This window comes from Terrapene carolina, unplaced genomic scaffold, assembly GCF_002925995.2.
Source record: "Terrapene carolina triunguis isolate 2854851 unplaced genomic scaffold, T_m_triunguis-2.0 Scaffold42, whole genome shotgun sequence".
Lineage (NCBI taxonomy): Eukaryota > Metazoa > Chordata > Testudines > Emydidae > Terrapene > Terrapene triunguis.
In genome coordinates, this window is record NW_020664393.1 from 65,931,401 (window position 1) to 65,951,284 (window position 19,884).

The 19,884-nt window shown below is 40.7% G+C and overlaps 1 protein-coding gene across 3 annotated transcripts in view; it reads right to left on the bottom strand.

The window, feature by feature from the left end:
* Window positions 1-4,593: 4,593 nt before the first annotated feature.
* LDAH (lipid droplet associated hydrolase) overlaps window positions 4,594-19,884 on the bottom strand; it is a 187,337-nt gene continuing 172,046 nt past the window's right edge. For all 3 annotated transcript variants that reach the window (XM_026655710.1, XM_026655703.1, XM_026655700.1), the window contains one exon: window positions 4,594-8,746. In XM_026655710.1, coding sequence (XP_026511495.1) covers window positions 8,555-8,746 — 192 coding nt within the window. In that variant the 3' untranslated portion in view covers window positions 4,594-8,554. The remainder of the gene's footprint in view (window positions 8,747-19,884) is intronic.

A 19,884-nucleotide genomic window follows, 5' to 3' on the forward strand; every position in this document is an offset into this window, starting at 1 on the left:
GAACGGCATTTCATTTTCAATGGTTTGGATTTGTGCCTTGTCTTTCTTCATCATTACTTTCTAGCATATTTTTATATTTTGGGGGCCTGATTTTTCAAGGCGTGGAAGGCTTCTCATAACCAAAGACAGAGGGTGGGTTAGAACTCACAGAGCATGCTAAACAGGAACACTATGACCCTGAGCAGCAAAGCACTTAAGCACATGCTTAACTTTGAAGCAATCTGATGTCAGTGGGATTTAAACGTGTTCTGAAAATTAATCATACGCTTAAGTGCTTTGCTGAATAGGGATGCTCTGCTGAATGGAAGCCAAAGTGCCTGATTCGGATCTGACATCAGTTGTACCCTGGTGTATCTCCATTAACTTCAGCGGAGTTACTCCTGATTTATACCAATGTAAGAACGATCAGAATCAGATCATGGGTTAAAATCCTGGCCCTATTGGGAGTTTTGCCATGAACTTCAAGAAAGCCTATACGCCCTATACGTTTGGAAAGTCAGGTGGGATTCTCCAATGCATCATTCGTTTTCTCCCTCTTAACTTAAAAAGAATAAAGACCAACATTTCCAAGCATACACTTAGGGCTGGGTTTATTCACAAGCCTTCCCCCATTTAACTACATCTGTCTCCTAAAACCAATTTAGCTATTTTTGGTGCGTGTCGGTGTGTGGACACTCTTATTTTGGAATAAAAGTGGCTGAAGTCTGTTTGTTAACAACTTCAGCTGAAAATTTTGGGGCAAATTTCATGCTGTTACATATTTGAAATTTGGGACTTTTCCCCTGAGCAAGAATGTGATGCATTTTTTTTTTGCAGAAAACACCCCTCCACCTGCTCCATATTTCTAATGACCCCAAGAGAAATGTTCATCCAAGCCTGCTCCATTACTGAATTTACTATCATTGCAATTGCATTCTTTCAAGTAAGAACACAATATTTGCAGCAAAATAAGACTCTGTCTTGATCAGCCATAGCTTTATTTATGTTTTTTTCTCTGATTAAAGAAGGCCTAAAAAACAACCTGGGGGGTCCTTGTTCCTGTATGTACCTCTTGTATAACCCCTTTTCTCTAAACAGTATTTTCTCTCATATCCCTGTATATGCCTCCAAAACTATACATTCATTTTGCTCACCTTTTCCAGATCTGACTACGTGATATGTTTCTACCGAAGATAGTTCTGTAACTGATGGTGTAAATGCATTGTGTGTATGTATTCTAAAGTTTAAATAGAATTGTACATATTGAACTGTAAATGAACTGTAAACAGCAATCTATATTTTCTTGAATATATTTTATAGCAGTATATATTTGTTAAATAAGCATTCTTGTATACTCTTCATTAACCTTTTTAATATTTTGTACAGCTAAGTTTATTAAATATTTTATGGATATGTTTTTCTGAAAAGTTTTCTTCCTTTTGAGGATTTGTGGGTGTTGAAAAATGGAGTACGTTTGGTTATGAACATCCTTCACTGGTCTAGTTGTATCGCTAAAGCGTCTGCACTTCCTGGTTTATCTAGGATATTAAAAGCAAAAACAAATGCAATGTAAAATTAACTACTTTTTCCTTTCTAATCCAAACTCTGTTCTATATAAATGTGCAGAGCAACGAGGGTGTGTCACATCCCTGCTGTCTGGTCTCCAACTAATAACGGCCCACCTACTTTGGCTACTAGACAGGCAACTAGCAATTAATCAATAGAAGCTTCTCCACTGACTTTAGTGGGAAGTGGCTCAGGGTCTAAAGGGATTACTCCTTTAGTTCAAACAGTAGATGGTTGTGCTGTGATGTTGAATGTCACCTGTTCAAACCCTGATGACCCACGTGAGGGGTCATCTTGTGTGCTCTGGGTGGTGTAGCTATACCCCACCTCTTACTCAGGGCAGATTGGAGAGCACACGCTAGCCAGGTATGAGAAAGGGTGGCAAAAAAGGAATTTAAGGGCCCAACTCCATTGTCTTTCAATGGGAGTTGGGCATCTAATGCTCTTCCCACCCTTGAACTGGACTCTACGCACCTGGATACTCCTCCCACTTATAGGAGTTTTCCACCAGCGTAACTCTTGTGATTTCATTGCGGTTACTCTTGATTTACACAAGTGTCAGTGAAAATAAGGCCCTGAGAGTAAAACTGAGTTTTTCCCTGTCACCCTTACCAACCTTAGGCCAAGTCATGCTCTCACTGAAGGCTCGATCCTGCAAGGTGCCAATCACATTGGCTCCTGTGGAGCCAATGACCAAGTACGTGCTTAATTTTAAGCACGAGTAGTCCCCCTCGTATGAAGTTATGTGCCTAGATGTATTAGGCCTAGGATGATTATCACCTCACGGTATTAAGCCTTAACACCTGTTAAGAGTAGGAAGGGGGAAAGAAGGAAATGTCTTTATGGCTGATTGACAAAAGGCAACTCTTGGAGACTGCTCAGAGTCTAGAAATGTTAACAGCTGTCCCAAAGGAGGGGGCAGAGTGCAGGTGACAGTAAAACGTGACTGACAACTGCATCCCTCACATGGCTCTGTAATTTATTTTTCACACAGATACAATGCCAATGATATCCAGGGGACAAATATGCATGATTTAAATAACTGATCAAAACAAACTGAATTTGAAAATGTTGATGAAATTTTGAATTCAAAATTTGGAAAAAAAAGGAAACATTTTGGAAAAAAAATATTAATGAATTGCTTTGGGAATTTTTTGACCAGCTCTAGTGATAGTTTGTAGACATTAGATCACATAGTATTTAGGCAGCAAATTTTGTATTAAGTAATTTTTATAATTAAGCATCCTTTGGATTTTGGTCTTCCTTCATTATTTCTTCTTTCTTCATTTTTATTTTTTGAAATGTCAGGCTCCTTTTATACATAATAAAAAAGCTATTTTGGCAAAGCCCTTTCAAAAATCCTTTTTAGGTTAACTTTTAATTTCATGGGATGCATGAGTTAGGAAAGGTTTTCGTAGGATTTGTTTTCCTTTCTGGGGACTACATTCATTAAGGGATTGTCCAATATCTATGCAAGAATCTTTGCTGCATGTGTTTTCAGTGGGACATTTATATTTGGTGAAATAGTTGCATAAACACAATTGCCAGAAAAATCAAGGTGTAGAGAATGAATTGTTCTAACCTGTGTTCATAAAATGGACACCAGCTCAGTGATTTACACAAGATGAAAGAGTGGTGTATTACTAAAAATGCCTCCTATTAGAACTTTACCATCTACAATATTGTAAGCGTATTTATCTGCAGTAAGGCACATTTGGGAGCATGGAAAAATCCTGAAAGGCATCAGATATGTGTTTCATTCACAACAGACCAACATCACTTTTCAAAGCCAGAGAGAAACATATGCAGATCAGACACTAGAAGTTTGCCTGAAGTATTTAACTCTTATAATGCTGGCATTTTCCAGACTGCAGCTAATTTTAATGGGCTTCTGATCAGGCTCTTATATCCATGTGGAGACTTAACAGGAGTGTTTCCTGTCATACCCCATGCAGTTCTATACATTTTAGTAAACCCCAAGAGATGTCTGGGGAGATGATTTGGGAGGACTTTTGTACAAAGTATAGCACAGGAGGTACGGCTCAGTCTATGTTCACTGGTTAAATATTACCTGGGCATTGTTTCATTTATGCAAGTACTTCAATTTTCTCTCCCACAAAGTGGAAATTTCCAAAGGAATGTCGCTGTGTTTGGCTCTGTCCTGTTTTGGAAATTGCCTGGTGCAAGCCCATAGGGTTATGATAACAGAAGGAAACCCCCATCTGGTGAGCCACATAACTTGTTTTCCTTTTCTTTTAAAATCTTCACTCACGTCTGCTGTAAGTTAGAGATAAGAAAGATTAGCATGTAAAAGGACTTTTACCCGGTGCCACCTATCCTGGGCCTCACTTCAGGAAAGCACTTAAGCACGTGTGTAACTTTAAGCACTTGAATGATCTCATTGATTTCCAGGAGGCTACTCATATGCTTAAAGTTAGGCACATGCTTAAGTGATTCGCTGGAGTGGGTCCTTGACCAATAATCTGCATTTGATATCCCTTTGACTTTCACACTTGTCTGATCTCTTATGTGTAGATTCACCTGTTTTGCTAGTGGAAAGGGACCCATACAGAAGGAACAATAGATGAAGTAAACATTTATATAGGAACAGCTCAAACTGTGAACATTATTCCTCCTAACAACAAGTGTAGTTGGCACAAAAACATTGTTGGCAATTTTAAAAGATTTCTCCCTTCAATAAAAACAAGAAACTGGGCACTGGCATTGGGAATGCCTCTATTGCCCCTCCCCCTGCCAAACTCCATTCCATGTGGCCTGCATACCGAAGGATTTTTGTGAAGATTGGGTATAGTGTAGTGTATTTGAGAGGTTGGGGGGTTTAAAGGATGTTAGATCGAGATTTTAGTGAATAGGAAAAATAAGGAGCATTCTCCAGCTGTCTTTTACGCTCTGAGTTTCTTCATAGAGGGTAGTGGAGAACTTTTCAGCAAGGATTTGAACAACAAACTACACATTGAAAAATGAGTCATATGTTTTAAACAACATGCTATATTTATTAGCCTCTGCAAACTGGTAGGAAACCGCAGCACAATTATTTTCTTGCAAGTACTTTTGTGCAATATACGAAATGGAAAAATCCACTTCACTTAGCATCAGCTTGAACACTTGAAAATAATCTCTAATTGAGGCACTCTCAAGGCAAAGGCAGTGGCTTTTTCTTCCTCTGTCCCACTTGTGCATGAGAATTGTCCTGTTTCATAACTTCTGCGTGATGCCGCCTTGAGCAACAATCACTTCTGGCAACCGGATTGTATTTACTGCCGCTACAGTTTTTGCTTTTACTAAAATCCCATCAGTTGTTCTAGCAATATATGCTGCTTTAATGGTGCCTGGTCACTCGCAAACTCTCCCTGGATTCTTATTTTGTCTAAACGCTGAGAAAGAGAATGTTTTGCTGTGAGCGAAGTGACGCAGAACCTCACTGTAATTGTGAGCCTGAGCGTGACCTGTGACACTGAGAGTAACATGACAGTCTCCTGGATCCAGCAGGTTTACACAAATCCAATAATGTTTTGAGCAACTGTGCTAACAATAAAACTTTGTCTCTTATTCAGAGTGTTTGTTTGTAGGCTAGCTAGGCTTCGGGTGTTGGGTGGTGGAAGAAAAGATGAAGAAAAGATGCAAATATGAACTGATTCGCTGAAAAATTAAATATGTAAATGTGAACAACTGTAGAGGACAGATTCTGCTTTGTGTGTGTACCTACACAGTCCTCCCTGCTTAGCTTCATGTCCCAGTGCAAAATCTCCACTATAACAGCTGTACACATATCAGGCAAACTTCTCCTATATAGCGGAATCTCACTAAACCACAGATACTATAACACATACAAAGAGGTGCTGTCGACAGCAAAGACTAAATAGTCTAGGTGATTCAGGAGCTTAAATCCATTTGACTTTCACTGAGATGTAGGCTCCTATGTGCCTAAGTCACTTTTGAAAATGGGAATTCGGCTCCTAAGTCAGGCAGTAGTTTTTGGAAATTCTGCAGGCACTAGGTTATGAAGTAGGAGAATTAAAACCAATTAATTGATGTCAAAATACAAGCAAGTCCATTTTGCTAGAAATGTTTGTACTTTTCTGATTGTGTTTGCTCACTTTCTCCAAAAGGCCCCAATTGAGCAAAACACTTACCTTGTGTTTACCTTTAGATATGCAACATCTCATACTTACTCAGCAAAGCACTTAAGCATCAGCTGAAGTCCCGTTGAAGTTAATGGGGCTGTTCACGAGTTAAACATGAGCTTTAGAGCTTGACTGGATCAGGGCCTAATTCACAAAATTAATTCATTTACAATCGGTCACCAGTCATTACTGCAAATTAGCAAGGTTTTACTGTATTCTTACAGTTAAACTGGCATGTTTGACCCATGCTCTCTTTTGAAGTTCTGTGCCTCGGATCTTGGCTAACCTCTTAGCACCAGAGGAGTTGGATTTTCCTGGTGAAAAGCCTGCTGCTCTCAGCGTGAAAAGAATAATATTTCTCATACTGCAGATCAGATCAGTCAGCACAACACATAGAGCTTGATTTTCAGAGGTGCTGATTAGTTCCCATTGGCTTCAACAAGAGGTGCGGGGCGGAGATGGGGGTCAGTACTTCTGAAAACTAGGCCCCTTCTTGTTAGCACTGAGCAGAGTAGCGTATTTCCAGACTTCAACCATGCGGAATCAGCTCCCAAGAGGAAGGAATTGATTGATTCATAAAATTCTCATTAGCCTTAGAGCAAACAGATTTAATAAAGTCATAAGGGATTATTCAGCAGCAGATCTGGCTGTTACTGACCATCTCTACCCACATGATAGGCCTCAGTGCATTCAGTGGGATTTACTATCATCGTTTAACAGGGCACAAGAGAGGAACAATATAAAAAGAATACACAAAGTTCATGTATTGTGAAGTCAGTTCCCCATCTTCTGTATATGAATAATACACTGTGAACAAGAGTACACCATAGGTTTTCAGTTTCCAGGCTTCAGTGGTTGCTTGTAGTCTCTTGTTACGGCAAGATTTTCTACCTCTGGAAGGGCCACTTAAAACAGCTGAATGTTTACAAACTGATTCCATACCCAGCTATTCAATTCAATATACTGCAAGGAATGAACAATTTATTCAATCATATCAACACGTAATTACAGAAGAATCTACTGAACTCAATGCTGACATTTGTTGCTAACATACATATATATGCTTCACCCTGCACATGGAATATCTATGCCAGAACATGGGTTCAGAAGCCGCAGCAGAAAGAACATCTAAAATGACTGCATATCAGCATCTGGGGGCTGTTTGATCACACATATAACTGTAGATTTCAAAACTGGGCACAGTGATTTTTGTTGTTGCAGTTGTTATGACCATATAAGGCAACAACATATATTCTATTGCGCCACTATGGTCCTGCTGAGAGAAGGCGGCTTCTATGAGCTTGTAATAACCATGACCGGGTTAGTTTCACAGAACAGTCTGGGACAATTGCCTCACACACACTCAACTTATGCTACTACAGACTGCCTAACATTTCAACCTTAAGCATCATCTTCTGTTTCATTAACATCATTCACAAACATCATCCATAAATTCATTGGTGTACCAGATGTTATACAACCCTGGAGTTCTGAAGACAAGTCCACAGAAAACTGGAAATTGGATTCTGCTACAGTTTGCCTTTAAATACCACAAAGGAACTTAAACAGAAATGACTGTGTGTGTAATCATATAAAGGAATAGCAAGAAGAGAATTCTTGGGTTATCCAGTCTGACCTCCTGCATCATACAGGACTTCCTTATCATCTCCCCTAGTGCCTTATTTAAATTCTTAATGGATCATACAAGTCAGAGATGTAAAAGACATATTAGGTCACCAATCTCCCTGCCAGGGAAGGATTGCTCCTTACACTATATTATCCAGTGCTTTTTCTATTTTTAAGTGTCTCTGGGGACTGCGCTCATATCTTTTCCTTTGAGAGACTATTTCACAATCTCACTGTTAGGACATTTTTCCTGATTCCACTTGTCTCTCTTGGCAATTTCTGCTCCCAATGCCTATAGAGTTTTCATTCTTAGCTTTGAGTCATTTTCACGATAGATTTTTTTTTTGCACTGTTTGCAATCTAGATTGAAGTGAAATAAAAGGGCGAAGGAGTGTGCATGAGGATGATGAAGTGTATTTATCAGTAATGTATTAGAGTAAGGACCAGATCCTCAGCTGGTACAAACTGACAAACTGATGGAGCTTATTTACATCATCTGAGGATCTGGGCCTATATGTTTTAAAATGGTTCATGAAATTTCATATGCACATCCAGTTGTGACAGAAATGTTGGCCATTTTCTTATTGTGAATTCATTCAACTTGTGCATTTGGGTCAAAAGTGTTAATCTTGCATCCCTCTAGAGTTAGGGACTTAAATCTATATTTAGGCACATGACAAAAGTGGCTTGATTTTTTAAAGGTGCTGAACACCTGCAGTTCCCATTGACCGCAGTGAGTGTGCAGTACCTCTGAGAACCACGCCACTTATGTAAGTGGATGAATATGGATTTAGCTATTTAACTTGAGACATTCCACTTTGAGACTTTTGACCTTAGGTCTGTCCTTTCCCTGCTCTCATTTTGAACGTGTAGCTCTTCTAGCACTTACCAGCCATGTGTCCAGAGAGATGTCTTGGTAGTTCTCATACCAATTTTGGGGACAGTGCTATCAGCTGATAATTATTTCATACTCTGTAAAGTCCTGATCTATATTTGATAGAATCCCTGAAATGCCTTGTAGAGCCCTGCTGGTACAGCATGGGGATCCAATATTATTGTGCTGATGGAGCTATACTTTAGACCAGTCAGTGGGACTTTATCCTTCTGTAAGATGTCTCAGTAGAAAACAAGCCATAATCTATAATGCACAGAAAAATTAGGGTCAGACTCTGACAGAGAATTACACATTCACCAAAGGGCAACTTTTTTTTTCTTGTCATTATTCACTGAACGAGTGTTTATAATCTGGTCAGAATGTCTTGTAACCAGTCTGTGATCATCGCCGCCACCTCTCTGCTGGCATCTAGGACAAAAGCATGGCGGATTCCCTTCTCACAGAGCCGAATGTCCCCATCCGGAAAATCCATCTTGATCTCTTCAAAATACTGTTGTGGGCACCAGTTGTCTGCAACTCCATAATAAAAAATCAGCTAGAAATCAAAGCATAGAGAAAACATTCATTTGAAAGGGGAAGGAGGGAGCAATAGTCAAATAAAGGAACAACACAGAATCCTAGAAATTAGGGGAAATGGCATGATCCAGCAGTCCTGCTACTGATCATGATAAAATAACTTCACCTCGCTATGCCTCTGTTTCCCCATCTGCAAAACTAGGGATAATGATACTTTGTGAAGTGTTCTGAGATCAACTGGATGAGTACTCAGTAAGGGCGAAGATTTTCATTATTATTTGAGATTGAAGACCCTGTTAAATCCATTAGATCAACAAGTCCATGCCTCACCAGGGCAGACTGTAAGCTTCTTAACAGTATCTACGTTATTAAGGGAGAGTTTTCCAATGATTCTGTCTAGTAAGAAATGACCAGTTAGGTTGTGACTGGATACACATATTAAATATTCTTTAACACTACCCTATATAAAGAAAAATTAAATCTAAAGGCCGGATCCTCTGCTGGCACAGCTCCATTGAAATCAATTTACACCAGCTCAGGATCTGGCCTGATACAATTTACATATAAACATACCATCTTCTTTCTCCCATACACCAAGAAAGATGTTGAACCACCAGATAACGTTGTTCCAGTCATCACATTGGTGATGAAAACAAAATGATCCCTGTACAGGTTCTTCATTGTTTAAAAGGAAGTGTAAGAAGGAAAAGGAATTTAAAAAGGCATATTTTTTCACCCTACCATTTTATATTTAAATGTACAGTGGGATCATCATAGGACAATGTTCACAAGTCAACAACTATGACATGTTACCAGAGGATAGATGCTTATACATTTGGTAAAGAAAATAAGCTACGCTCGGTTAGGAAAATAAAACTGGCAGACCCCATTATTTTATCCTCCTGTCTTCTCTGTGTGCTCTTAACAAAGCTATGAGAGGAGGGAACTACGGGGATGGGTTCTAAAAAAATACTGGAGCTGATCTAGAAAAGGTAAATTGCCGTGATTCTTTGCTAAAATGCTTCAGCAACTGTCAAGATGCCGTTATCCAACATCTGTTGCAACTGTCAGGGCAATTGCATACGCAAAGAACTGACCAGAAAAGTTCCCCCAATTACGAGATCTCTAGCAGAAGAAAACAGTTGGTTAGACTTTTTTGGGTCCCATCACTCACTAATGCCGCAACAGTTACACACCAAAAACATCAATGTAATTTAAGTCCTGAGTAGCAAACACCGAGGCCTGTGCTTAATTTTAGTTGCACAAGTTGTCCCTTTACAGGATCAAGCCTTAAAAAGCATTACATTTTTAAAGTGTACAGCCAAAGGCTAAAATGGCAGGGTCTGTTCATCACTTACCTAGCCCAATATGGACAAGAAAAATAGATATATTGGATTCAATCTCACTTAATATGCATGTTAAGCACACCAGACTGTTGTGTAGTAACCAGTTGTGTGTCTGGAGTTAATTCATTTCTAGATTAGGAGTTTCTGCTTACAGAGGTCCAGAAATCAAAGGATCTATCTTACTCTATTTAATTTAGGTATTTAGAGGGTGCCAATCACTGTACTGCATAGGTACTGGCATATCTCTGTGTGGTACATATATACTGACTTGGCAGCCCATCCCAGCTGCCTTGAAGCCCAGGGTTTTGTCTAAAATGATAGGAGATTTTGCTTTTAGCTATTATGTGTTGCTGGGTTACATCATCATCAGGTTGGAATTGGACCTGGTAATTGGTGCAAAACATGCTACATGTTGTCTGTCTATTTTATCTACTTATCCCATACCTATTATCATAGTATCTGAGCACTTCACAATCTTTAATGTATTTATCTTCACAACACCCCTGTGAGGTATTATCCTCATTTACAGATGGGGAACCAAGGCTAAGAGATGGTAAATGAGTTGTCCAAGGTCACAAAGGATGTCTCTGGCACAGCAGGAATCTGAAGCCAGGGCTCCAAAGTCCTAAGTTAATGCTGTAACCAATGGAGTATCTTCCTCTCTACTAGGAAAGTGAACATGTCTCTTTCTTAGAAATCATTTCACAACCCTTCTGGTATCGTCTCAAATTTTCATAACCGCTTTTTCAAGGGGTTACAGACGGCAAAGTCGTAAGATTTTGAAAATGTGCAAGAATGGGTCAAAAAATGATGCTTTGTGCTAAAATGTCTGAATGCAAGTATGAAAAATATGTTGATTTCTCAATGGGTCACATGTACAGCTTGGTCCAATTACATTAATTACATTTGTTGCATATTTCATTTCTGAGCTTCAGCGCATAACTGAGCAACACAAACAAATCAGGAGACAAACAAGATTGTTTTCAATCACAAAAAAGCTTCAATTGTTTTAATTTTAAACGATTCTGCAACAATTTGAAATAGAAATAAATGCACCTCATTGTATACTGGAGTAGAGGTGGGCAAAGGGCCAACATTTCATTATGGATGGCATTTCACAAAATGTTTCATGTTTGTGTCTCATTTGTTTTCCTCTCATTGAAGTTCACCAACCCAAATTTTGGATACAGTGGAATACTGGCTGTATCAGCCAGTCTTTAATGGACACGTAACTAATACAAGTTATACATCTAAGTGCGCGCGCAAAAGTGTTTAACATAAACACAACTAAGCTACTGAACACAGAGTCTCGCAATGGGCAGTGTTATGTAATTTTAATAATAGGTGGGATTACCAGCCATGCCACTTTAATATAAAAAAATTATATTCATAAATATTCTAATTAGAAATTCCTGAACTTTGTTAGAATCCAAATTTGTATTCTGATAGTCAGTTCTGCTACCTGAATCCCGGTGTTGAATGGATTGTGCCATACAATCTAAAATGTGGGTCACAATCGGCAGGGGAGATTTTCAAAGGCACACATGGAATTAAGGCACCAACGAAAAGTCAATGGGAGTTCGGTATCTAACTATCATTTATAGCTTTGAAATTCTCTCTGTACAGGGTAAAGCAGTAGAACCCTTCACCTACACACTACATTGCCAAGAAAACTGTAGATGAACTTTGCCATTAATCCCAACTCATTCAGACCTCCACAATTCAAACGTGCCCTCCTTCCTTTTAAGATCAATCGCCTGGCTCTGGCCCACTTCATGGCCCTTTACTCCTTTCCCCAATTCTTTTGCTTATCGAGCCTGTGGCTACTCTGTCCCTCTGTACAATTTGGTGACTGGTTGAGAACAAACGTTCTCCACTGCAGCTAGCACTTTATGGAAAAGACTTTCTTTACCTCCAGGCTGCATACAGTAAAACGTGCCAAGAGCGACACCTCATGGGAGTTAGCAAAAGGGGTGACTTGTAAGAGGTGGTCTCTCTTCAAAGGTTTGCTGTAAAATGGACACTTTTATGATGTAGAAAAAGACTACTATTATTACCCATGTTTCACGTTTAATTTGAATCGCCTTTTGAATGAACATTACATACAGTATACAATACAGTACTGTACTGTATTTAAAATCTCTTGGTGTTTATTAATACAGTAGAACAGCAAAGTATACAAAAGTACACAGCATTTCTCAAATTGGGGGTCCAGACCCAAAAGAGGGTTGCAAGACTATTATAGGGGGTTTGTGGTATCGCCACCCTTATTTCTGCGCTGCCTTCAGAGCTGGGCGGCTGCAGAGTGGGGGCTGCTGGCTGGGCACCCAGCTCTGCAGGCCACTCCAGTGCCAGCAGAGAAGTAAGGGTGACAATACCATACCATGCCATGCCACCCTTACTTCTGTGCTGCTGCTGGCAGCGGTACTGCCTTCAGAGCTGGGCACCCAGCCAGCAACTGCTGCTCTCTGCTCTGCCTTCAGAGCTGGGTGGCCAGAGAGCAGCAGCTGCTAGCCAAGCACCCAGCGCTGAAGGCAACGCCGCCGCCAGCAGCAGCACAGAAGTAAGGAAGATTGGTTTCTCTTACAGGTTTGTTTTTACGGAAGGGAGTAAGGAAATGTGGTCGCTAGTCACAGATGACAGGTTGTTACTGTTCACAGATTCTTCATAGTTAAATTATAGGGGGAAAACATTCCATAGCCTCTGTAAGTGGTCACTCATGACAGGTGGTCTCTCTTCAGAGGTGGTCGCTAAGGCAGCTTTTACTGCATTTAGATTAAGTAGCTCTGTAATTAACGAAACATGAGTAATTGGAGGCACGTGGTCTCTTCATCAAGAGTGGGGAATGTTGGCCTTCTGTATGCTATTTGTGTACTTGGGAATCTGTAAAACACATCTTTTCCTCTGGCCCATGTGTGGCTGTAGAGTTGACCGGAGTCAGTACAATCGCTATACCATTATGAGTACACTATTGCCAACCCAAGCATTCAAAAAACATGAGTCAGGCCCCAATATTCACAAGACTGGCTTAAAAAATCATGAGATTTAAGGGAAAAAACAATAAATTTGGGATTCTTATTATTTTCCTTCTGATCTTGGGACATGTAGGATTCACATTTTGTAGCTGACACCAGGAGAACTAGACACTTACTTTGTAAAAAATGAAAGCTAAGACACTCAGGTAATAACCTGATCCAGCACAGTAACTCCTCACTTAATGCTGTAGTTATGTTCCTGAAAAATGTGACTTTAAGCAAAACGATGTTAAGCGAATCCAATTTCCCCATAAGAATTAACGTAAATGAGGGGGTTAGGTTCCAGGGAAATTTTTTTCACCAGACAAAAGACTATATTACATATATATATACACACAGTATAAGTTTTAAACAAACAATTTAATACTCGTACACAGTGATGATGATTGTGAAGCTTGGTTGAGGTGGAGGAGTCAGAGGATGGGATATTTCCTTACTGCTAAATGATGAACTACCAACTGGCTGAGCCCTCCAGGGTTAACTCTCTCACTCTACAAGGCAGCAGGAATGGAGGGAGATATGCGCATTTCCCCTTTAAGTACATTGCCTTGTTAATTAGATCAGCTTGCTGAGACCGCAGCTGCTGCAAGCTCCTCTGTCCTGAGCCCTAGTGTCCCCCCCCGCTCTATGGAAGATGGGGTAAGCGGGGTGCAGGAGCAGGGGGGAGTGGGACACCCTGCCATTAGCCCCGATTCTTCCTTCCCTCCCACTCGCACAGCAAGCAGGAGTCTCGGGTAGCAGCTCCAAGGCAGAGGGCAGGAGCAGCACATGGCAGTGGGAGGAGGGACAGCTGCAATTGCTAGCCTGCTGGGCGGCTGCTGCACAGGGAACTTAGGGGAGCGGGGAGCTGATAGGGGGGCTGCTGGTCCACCCTGGTTCCAAGCCCCCACCAGCTAGCTGCAACGGGCTGCTCTTCCTGCAAGCAGTAGACAAAGCAGGCGGCTGCCAAACGACGTTAGAAGAGAGCATTACACAACTTTAAACGAGCATGTTCCCTAATTGATCAGCAACGTAACAACGAAACAACATTAACCGGGATGACTTTAAGTGAGGAGTTACTGTAATTGGGGCTTTAAGAAAAACCCTCAAATATCACAAGACATGATAAAATTGTGAGAGTTGGTAATCCTGTGAGTAAGGCATTTTAGCTTATGTGATCCCTCATGAGAGGCACCTGTTGCTTGTGAATGAACAAAGCTGTCTGGTTTTTCTCAGAATTTCTCTACAGGGACAGAGTTAAGGTTTTAACTGGGTATTTCAAGATTTTAAAGTTTTGGGGTTTAAGTTTAATCTTAACGCTTCATAGAGTAGTAACGACAATGTTCTTGTAAGCTGTTTTACTCTTAAGTTACTATAAGTATTTTTAACCTTAACTCCTTAAATGTTGCCTGCATACAGTATTATCAGCTCCTCTGCCAGACCTTGTACAATGATAGCTGCTGCTGTGTAAACACTAGGAGAATCTGAGATTGATATCAACAGGATGTTTACATCTTAAAGAGTTTCTAAGAAAACAGTAAAGATTTCCTGCAGTGGACTCTATTGGCATTTATTTTAGTATGTAGGACAGTTCAAAAAAAGTATAAATTATTGAGGGTCGAATTTCCTTATGCCTCTTCTATGACTCTGATAGGTCAATACCGAAAACAAATAAACAAAAATAGTTACAAATATCGATTAGATTAAACACAGTTTCCTTTATCTTTTTGGAATTTGGTGCACAACACAGAGTACACTACTCCTTGGGCAAGCACTACTCCAACTGATGGCACAGAACAAAGGATTGGCCCTGAGTGGATATAAACTGGTGGCGGCACATGTGCCACTGCAATCAAGCTAGTATCAGTATCCTCATTGTAAAATCCTGATGTCAGAAATGCTAACTCTATTATTACTCCCGCATGCATTCACTGGATAAGGCAGCAGCGTTCCTCCCTGAAGGGTCTCTCCAAAGTAACTAGTCAATAGTTGGTTTAAAAGACTTTAGCCCAGGATTAATTTTTGTCTCAGTCAAGATGTATCAAAACTGATTTGTGGAAGTGCCTCCTCCTCCTGCCAAGAGCATAATGTAAATGAGACAGAAATGGATTGGTCTGGGATGCTCTATTCCAGTTTGGGATTTGCCTCAGCAGTGCTTTGGCTTCACCAATCCGTTTCTGGGTGGAATTCAAAGTGTTGGTTTTAACCTATAATACTCTAAACATTTTGGGACCTGGTTCTCTGAGACATCGCCTCTCTCCCCCTGCGATATTGCTGCAGTTGAGATCAACGGGTTTGATGGCAAAGCCTTTGGACCTTGCTGCCTAGCTAGCTTTCTCAGAGCCCAGATTTGTTAACTTTCCAGGCACATTGTAAAGCAATTTTTGTTTGTTTGCTGGGACTTTGCAGATGGGCTGGTTGTCAATCTGCAGCACAGGACATTATTTGTAATAGTTACTTGTCTGGCTTGTGGTAAAGTTGTAAGGGACAGATCTTCATTATTTGTGTGGTTTTAAAAAACAAACATTAAGGAAAGCACTAGATTTTGTGAAACCTAAATAAATAAAATCAGCTTCTCTGTAAAAACTGAGAGCTGAAAGGCAACTGAAACCCAGCTTTCAATGTGATGAAAGTGCTGAGTTCTGAAAAGTGGGTTCTGTTCACGTGGCTATTTAGCACATGATTCTATAGGCCATGTGTTTCCTCTGTATTTGTGATATGTTTCATGCTATGGAATACACTGCGTATAGTAGACACCTTGGTGTTCATGCCTAATCCCCATCAGGGTTTATGGAATGTATATGTCTGGACAACAGGGAAGTTTGTTCGCTCTCTCTTTGCTTCAGTGCAACCTCATGCAAAAATATCTGTTAATAATGCTAAAGGCAGCTATGCATGTGGACCAAAGATTACACAGAGAACTATTTACTTACAGTGCCTGAGACTCAAAGGCTATCGGGTAAAAAATATCCTTTTAATAAAGGATGTATAGGATTTGCCATAAATAAGGGAGACAGCCCTTTACATAATACAGATTATTTTTAAAAGTTTAAATAAAGTACTTTGCAATATATATTTAGCTGTGTCAGTAACGTGCAATCTCATACGGAAAGTTTTGTCTAAACTTCAAATATAAAAAACCGGATTTGAAAACCGCGGTTGAAGTTTTAGCAATATATGATCAGATTCTGCTGCCCTTGCTCACTCCAGACCAGATTCTGATACCCTTACTGACATTCAACAGGACCTTACCTCCCCTAAATCATTGGGATTGCCATGGAGTAGGGTGCTACTCAACTTGAGTAAGGATATCAAAGTCTGGTCTTTGGCGAGCAGTTCCATTGACTTCAACATGACAATTGAAGGGGAAAGATGAGTGAGGGCAGCAGCATCTAGCCCATTGTGACCCACAAAGGCCAGGCCAGGAAGAGCAAAGCTGAAACTGACCTGGTTCTCAGCTCATAACACTGGGCTCTATTTTTCTTCATCTATGACTATGGGTACGTCTACACAGCAAGCAGGATCCTGTGGCAGCTAGTCTCAGAGCCTGGGTCTACATACTATGGTGCTAAAAATAGCTGTGTAGATGTTCGGGCTTGGGCTGCAGCTCAGGATCTGAAGCCTAGGGGCAGGGGTGGGCTCTGGGTCAGGTCCTACAGAAAAAAATAGCCATGAACCACTGCACGTTGGGTGTGACGAAATGGGACAAAAATTGGGAGAATTTCTATAAAACCAGAGTGCAAGAATTTACTAAGTGCCTTCTCTTGGAAGCCCTAAAAGCAGAGATATTAGTCCTTTTTAAAGAGTGCATTCCCATTGATGGCCACAGGACTGCTCATGTGAATAAAGATAAGTCACAAGTAAGACTTACAAGCCCAGGCCTTAAAACAAGCCCAGGAATATACTTAAAGGAATTAAATATCATTTGGGAACACTATGCGGTAATGTTACTGCTTATCACAGCCTTGTGGAAAATCTGCTATAGCCATTTACCCTTTCTTCTGACTTTTCCTTACACTTGCAAAGATTGTGATGTTCAGTGTTGATTCGTCTTTTACCAATATTGAATTACAGCACATTTCCTTTTTTGTAAAAATCACAATAAACTTCCTCTAGTACAGTATCTGTGCTTCCAGTTTCTGTTAGGAAAGGGAGTAGGTGTTATTACAGTGAAGGAACTCAGTTCAGCTGGCTCGAGAATAATCAGCTAACAATAATTAACCCCCATAGCTAAGTTAGTCTTGCATCACTAAACCCTACCTTTTTTGTCTGGATTTTGTAATTTAACATAACTCTTGATGGTGCTGCAATAGCGAGCCTATTGGAGATTCACTCACTGCCTGGTTTTCATTAACAATGTTCATGCCCCTATTTTAAAAAAATCCACCATAATTATATGGGAAAAAGGCAAATCTCCATTTTCTGCATACAAGTCCATTGCCACTGCCATCAAATGTGCATATTTTCCCTCTTTAGAAGTCTGCAAGTGAAATGCCTCAACTAACGACCCAAATAATGTTCCAACCCCCACAAAACACACATCTGACCAATTAGCATTGTTAGACTGGGAACCCTAGTTCTGAAGAGAAACGTATTTTCTATTGCTCCCCAACTAGTAAGAATTACACTTAAATCTGGACTGAGGGAGACTGGAATAATTTAGTGTCTCTTCTTCCCTCTCCTTCAGAACACAACATGAAAATATGATCCAGAAATAACTTTTCTATTTCACAGCAGCTGGCACAGTCAGGTGTTAAGGTTGGCTTTTAACTTCTGATCACACTGACTACTAAACAGTATAAATTTTTTAAAGCGACAACTTGCCAACTCTATAGCAACTTGGACTATAGTTCCTATTTTTATAAACTTCCAACCTTTATAAATTAAACCCACTTTTACTGTCAACATACTTCCAATTTAACTTAAGGCCAACTCAGATTTTTCCCCTAATTCTCACATTCCCAGAAATTACTAGAAGGAAGAATAAAAAAAGAGAGGCATTTAACCTCACATTTGTTTCTGCTTCTTCTTTGGCTTGCCAGCTGCCTATAACCTCGCCTCAACATTTCATTTTCTTGGGTACATTTGCCATTTTAGAAATGTGACGACACAGTGGAATCAATAAAACAAAGTTAACACAGGTTTTCAAAGGTTCCTGCATGCCAAGGCACTGCATAGGTTGACAGTGTCAAGAAAAACACTTACTAAAGCAGACAAAGGCACCTGCAAACTGTTATCATAGGTTCTGATTCAGCAAGGGAAATAAGCATGTGTGTAACCTGAAGCATGTGAGCAGTCCCACTGAATTCAATGGAACTACATAGCTATAAGTAGGGTCCTACAAAATTCATGGCCATGAAAAACACGTCACAGACCGTGAAATCTGGTCTTTTGTGTGCTTTTACTGTATACGATACAGATTTCACAGGGGAGACCAGCATTTTGGGGGTCCTGACCCAAGAGGGAGTTGCAGGGGGGTCACTGTATTGCCACCCTCACTTCTGCGCTGCCTTCAGACCTGAGTGGCTGGAGAGCGGCGGCTGTTGGCCAGGCGCCCAGCTCTGAAGGCAGCACCCCCCGCCAGCAGCAGCAGCAGAGAAGTAAGCATGGCAATACTATACCATGCCACCCTTGCTTCTGTGCTGCTGCCTTCAGAGCAGGGTGGCTGGAGAGTGGCGGCTACTGGCTGAGGGCCCAGCTCTGCAGGCAGCAGTGCAGCAGTAAGGGTGGCAATACCATACCCTGCCTTCCTTACTTCTGCGCTGCTGCTGGCGGCAGCTCTGCCTTCAGAGATGGGCTTCCTGCCAACAGAGCCGCTCTCCAGCTGCCCAGCTGTGAAGACAGTGCCGCCGCCAGCAGCAGTAAGGGTAGCAATACCGTAACTCCCACTACAATAATCTTGTGACCCCTTTTTGGGTCAGGACCCCTACAATTACAACACCGTGAAATTTCAGATTTAAATAGCTGAAATCATGAAATGTACGATTTAAAAAATCCTAGAACCGTGAAACTGACCAAAATGGACTGTGAATTTGGTAGGGCTCTAGCTATAAGCACTGTGGCTCTGACCCAGCAAAGCACATAATGCACATCGATAGTCTCATTGAAGTCAATGGGGCTACTCGTGCTTAAAGTTAAGCATGTGATTAAGGTAAAATTTCCAAAAGTGCCTAAAGTCCAATCTTGCAAATAACTATTTAACTTTACTACCATGAGCAGTCCCATTGTAACCTGCAAAGCTTTACTTACATGGGGTGTGATCCAAAGCACACTGAAATGAGTGGGAGTCTCCAGTGGCTTTAATGACCTTTGGATCAAGCATATGATTAGTTCTATTTAAGTCAAGTCAATGAGACTACCTGCAAGGATCAGGCCTTCGGGTTCTTCTTTAAGAATCTCTTTAAGGGAGACAGGACAATTGTCCTTCCCCACAAAGGCCGAGTTAAATAAAATAAAATCATACAAGCCCAGTGCTGCATGATGAGAGTGTCATGGCAACGTTTTTTGAACATCAGAACTGGAGCATAATCTTCTGAAGGATTCGTTGAGATTGCATCTTGTACTTTCTCTATCTGCATCCACGCCAAACCTGTCTGGGCAGCTTAAGGGAATAATTGTGTTGAAAGGAATAATAGACAGCATTGCTACGGCACTGCTGACTGTGAGTGGAGATTTTTGGTTACCTAGCCCCAACTAGCAGTATTTTATTTCCAGTGCGCAAAATATTAAAATGCATTTAGAAGCGTGCAGCAGAAAAGTGACACATAAAATCAAAATCTAACCTTAACCAACTGACA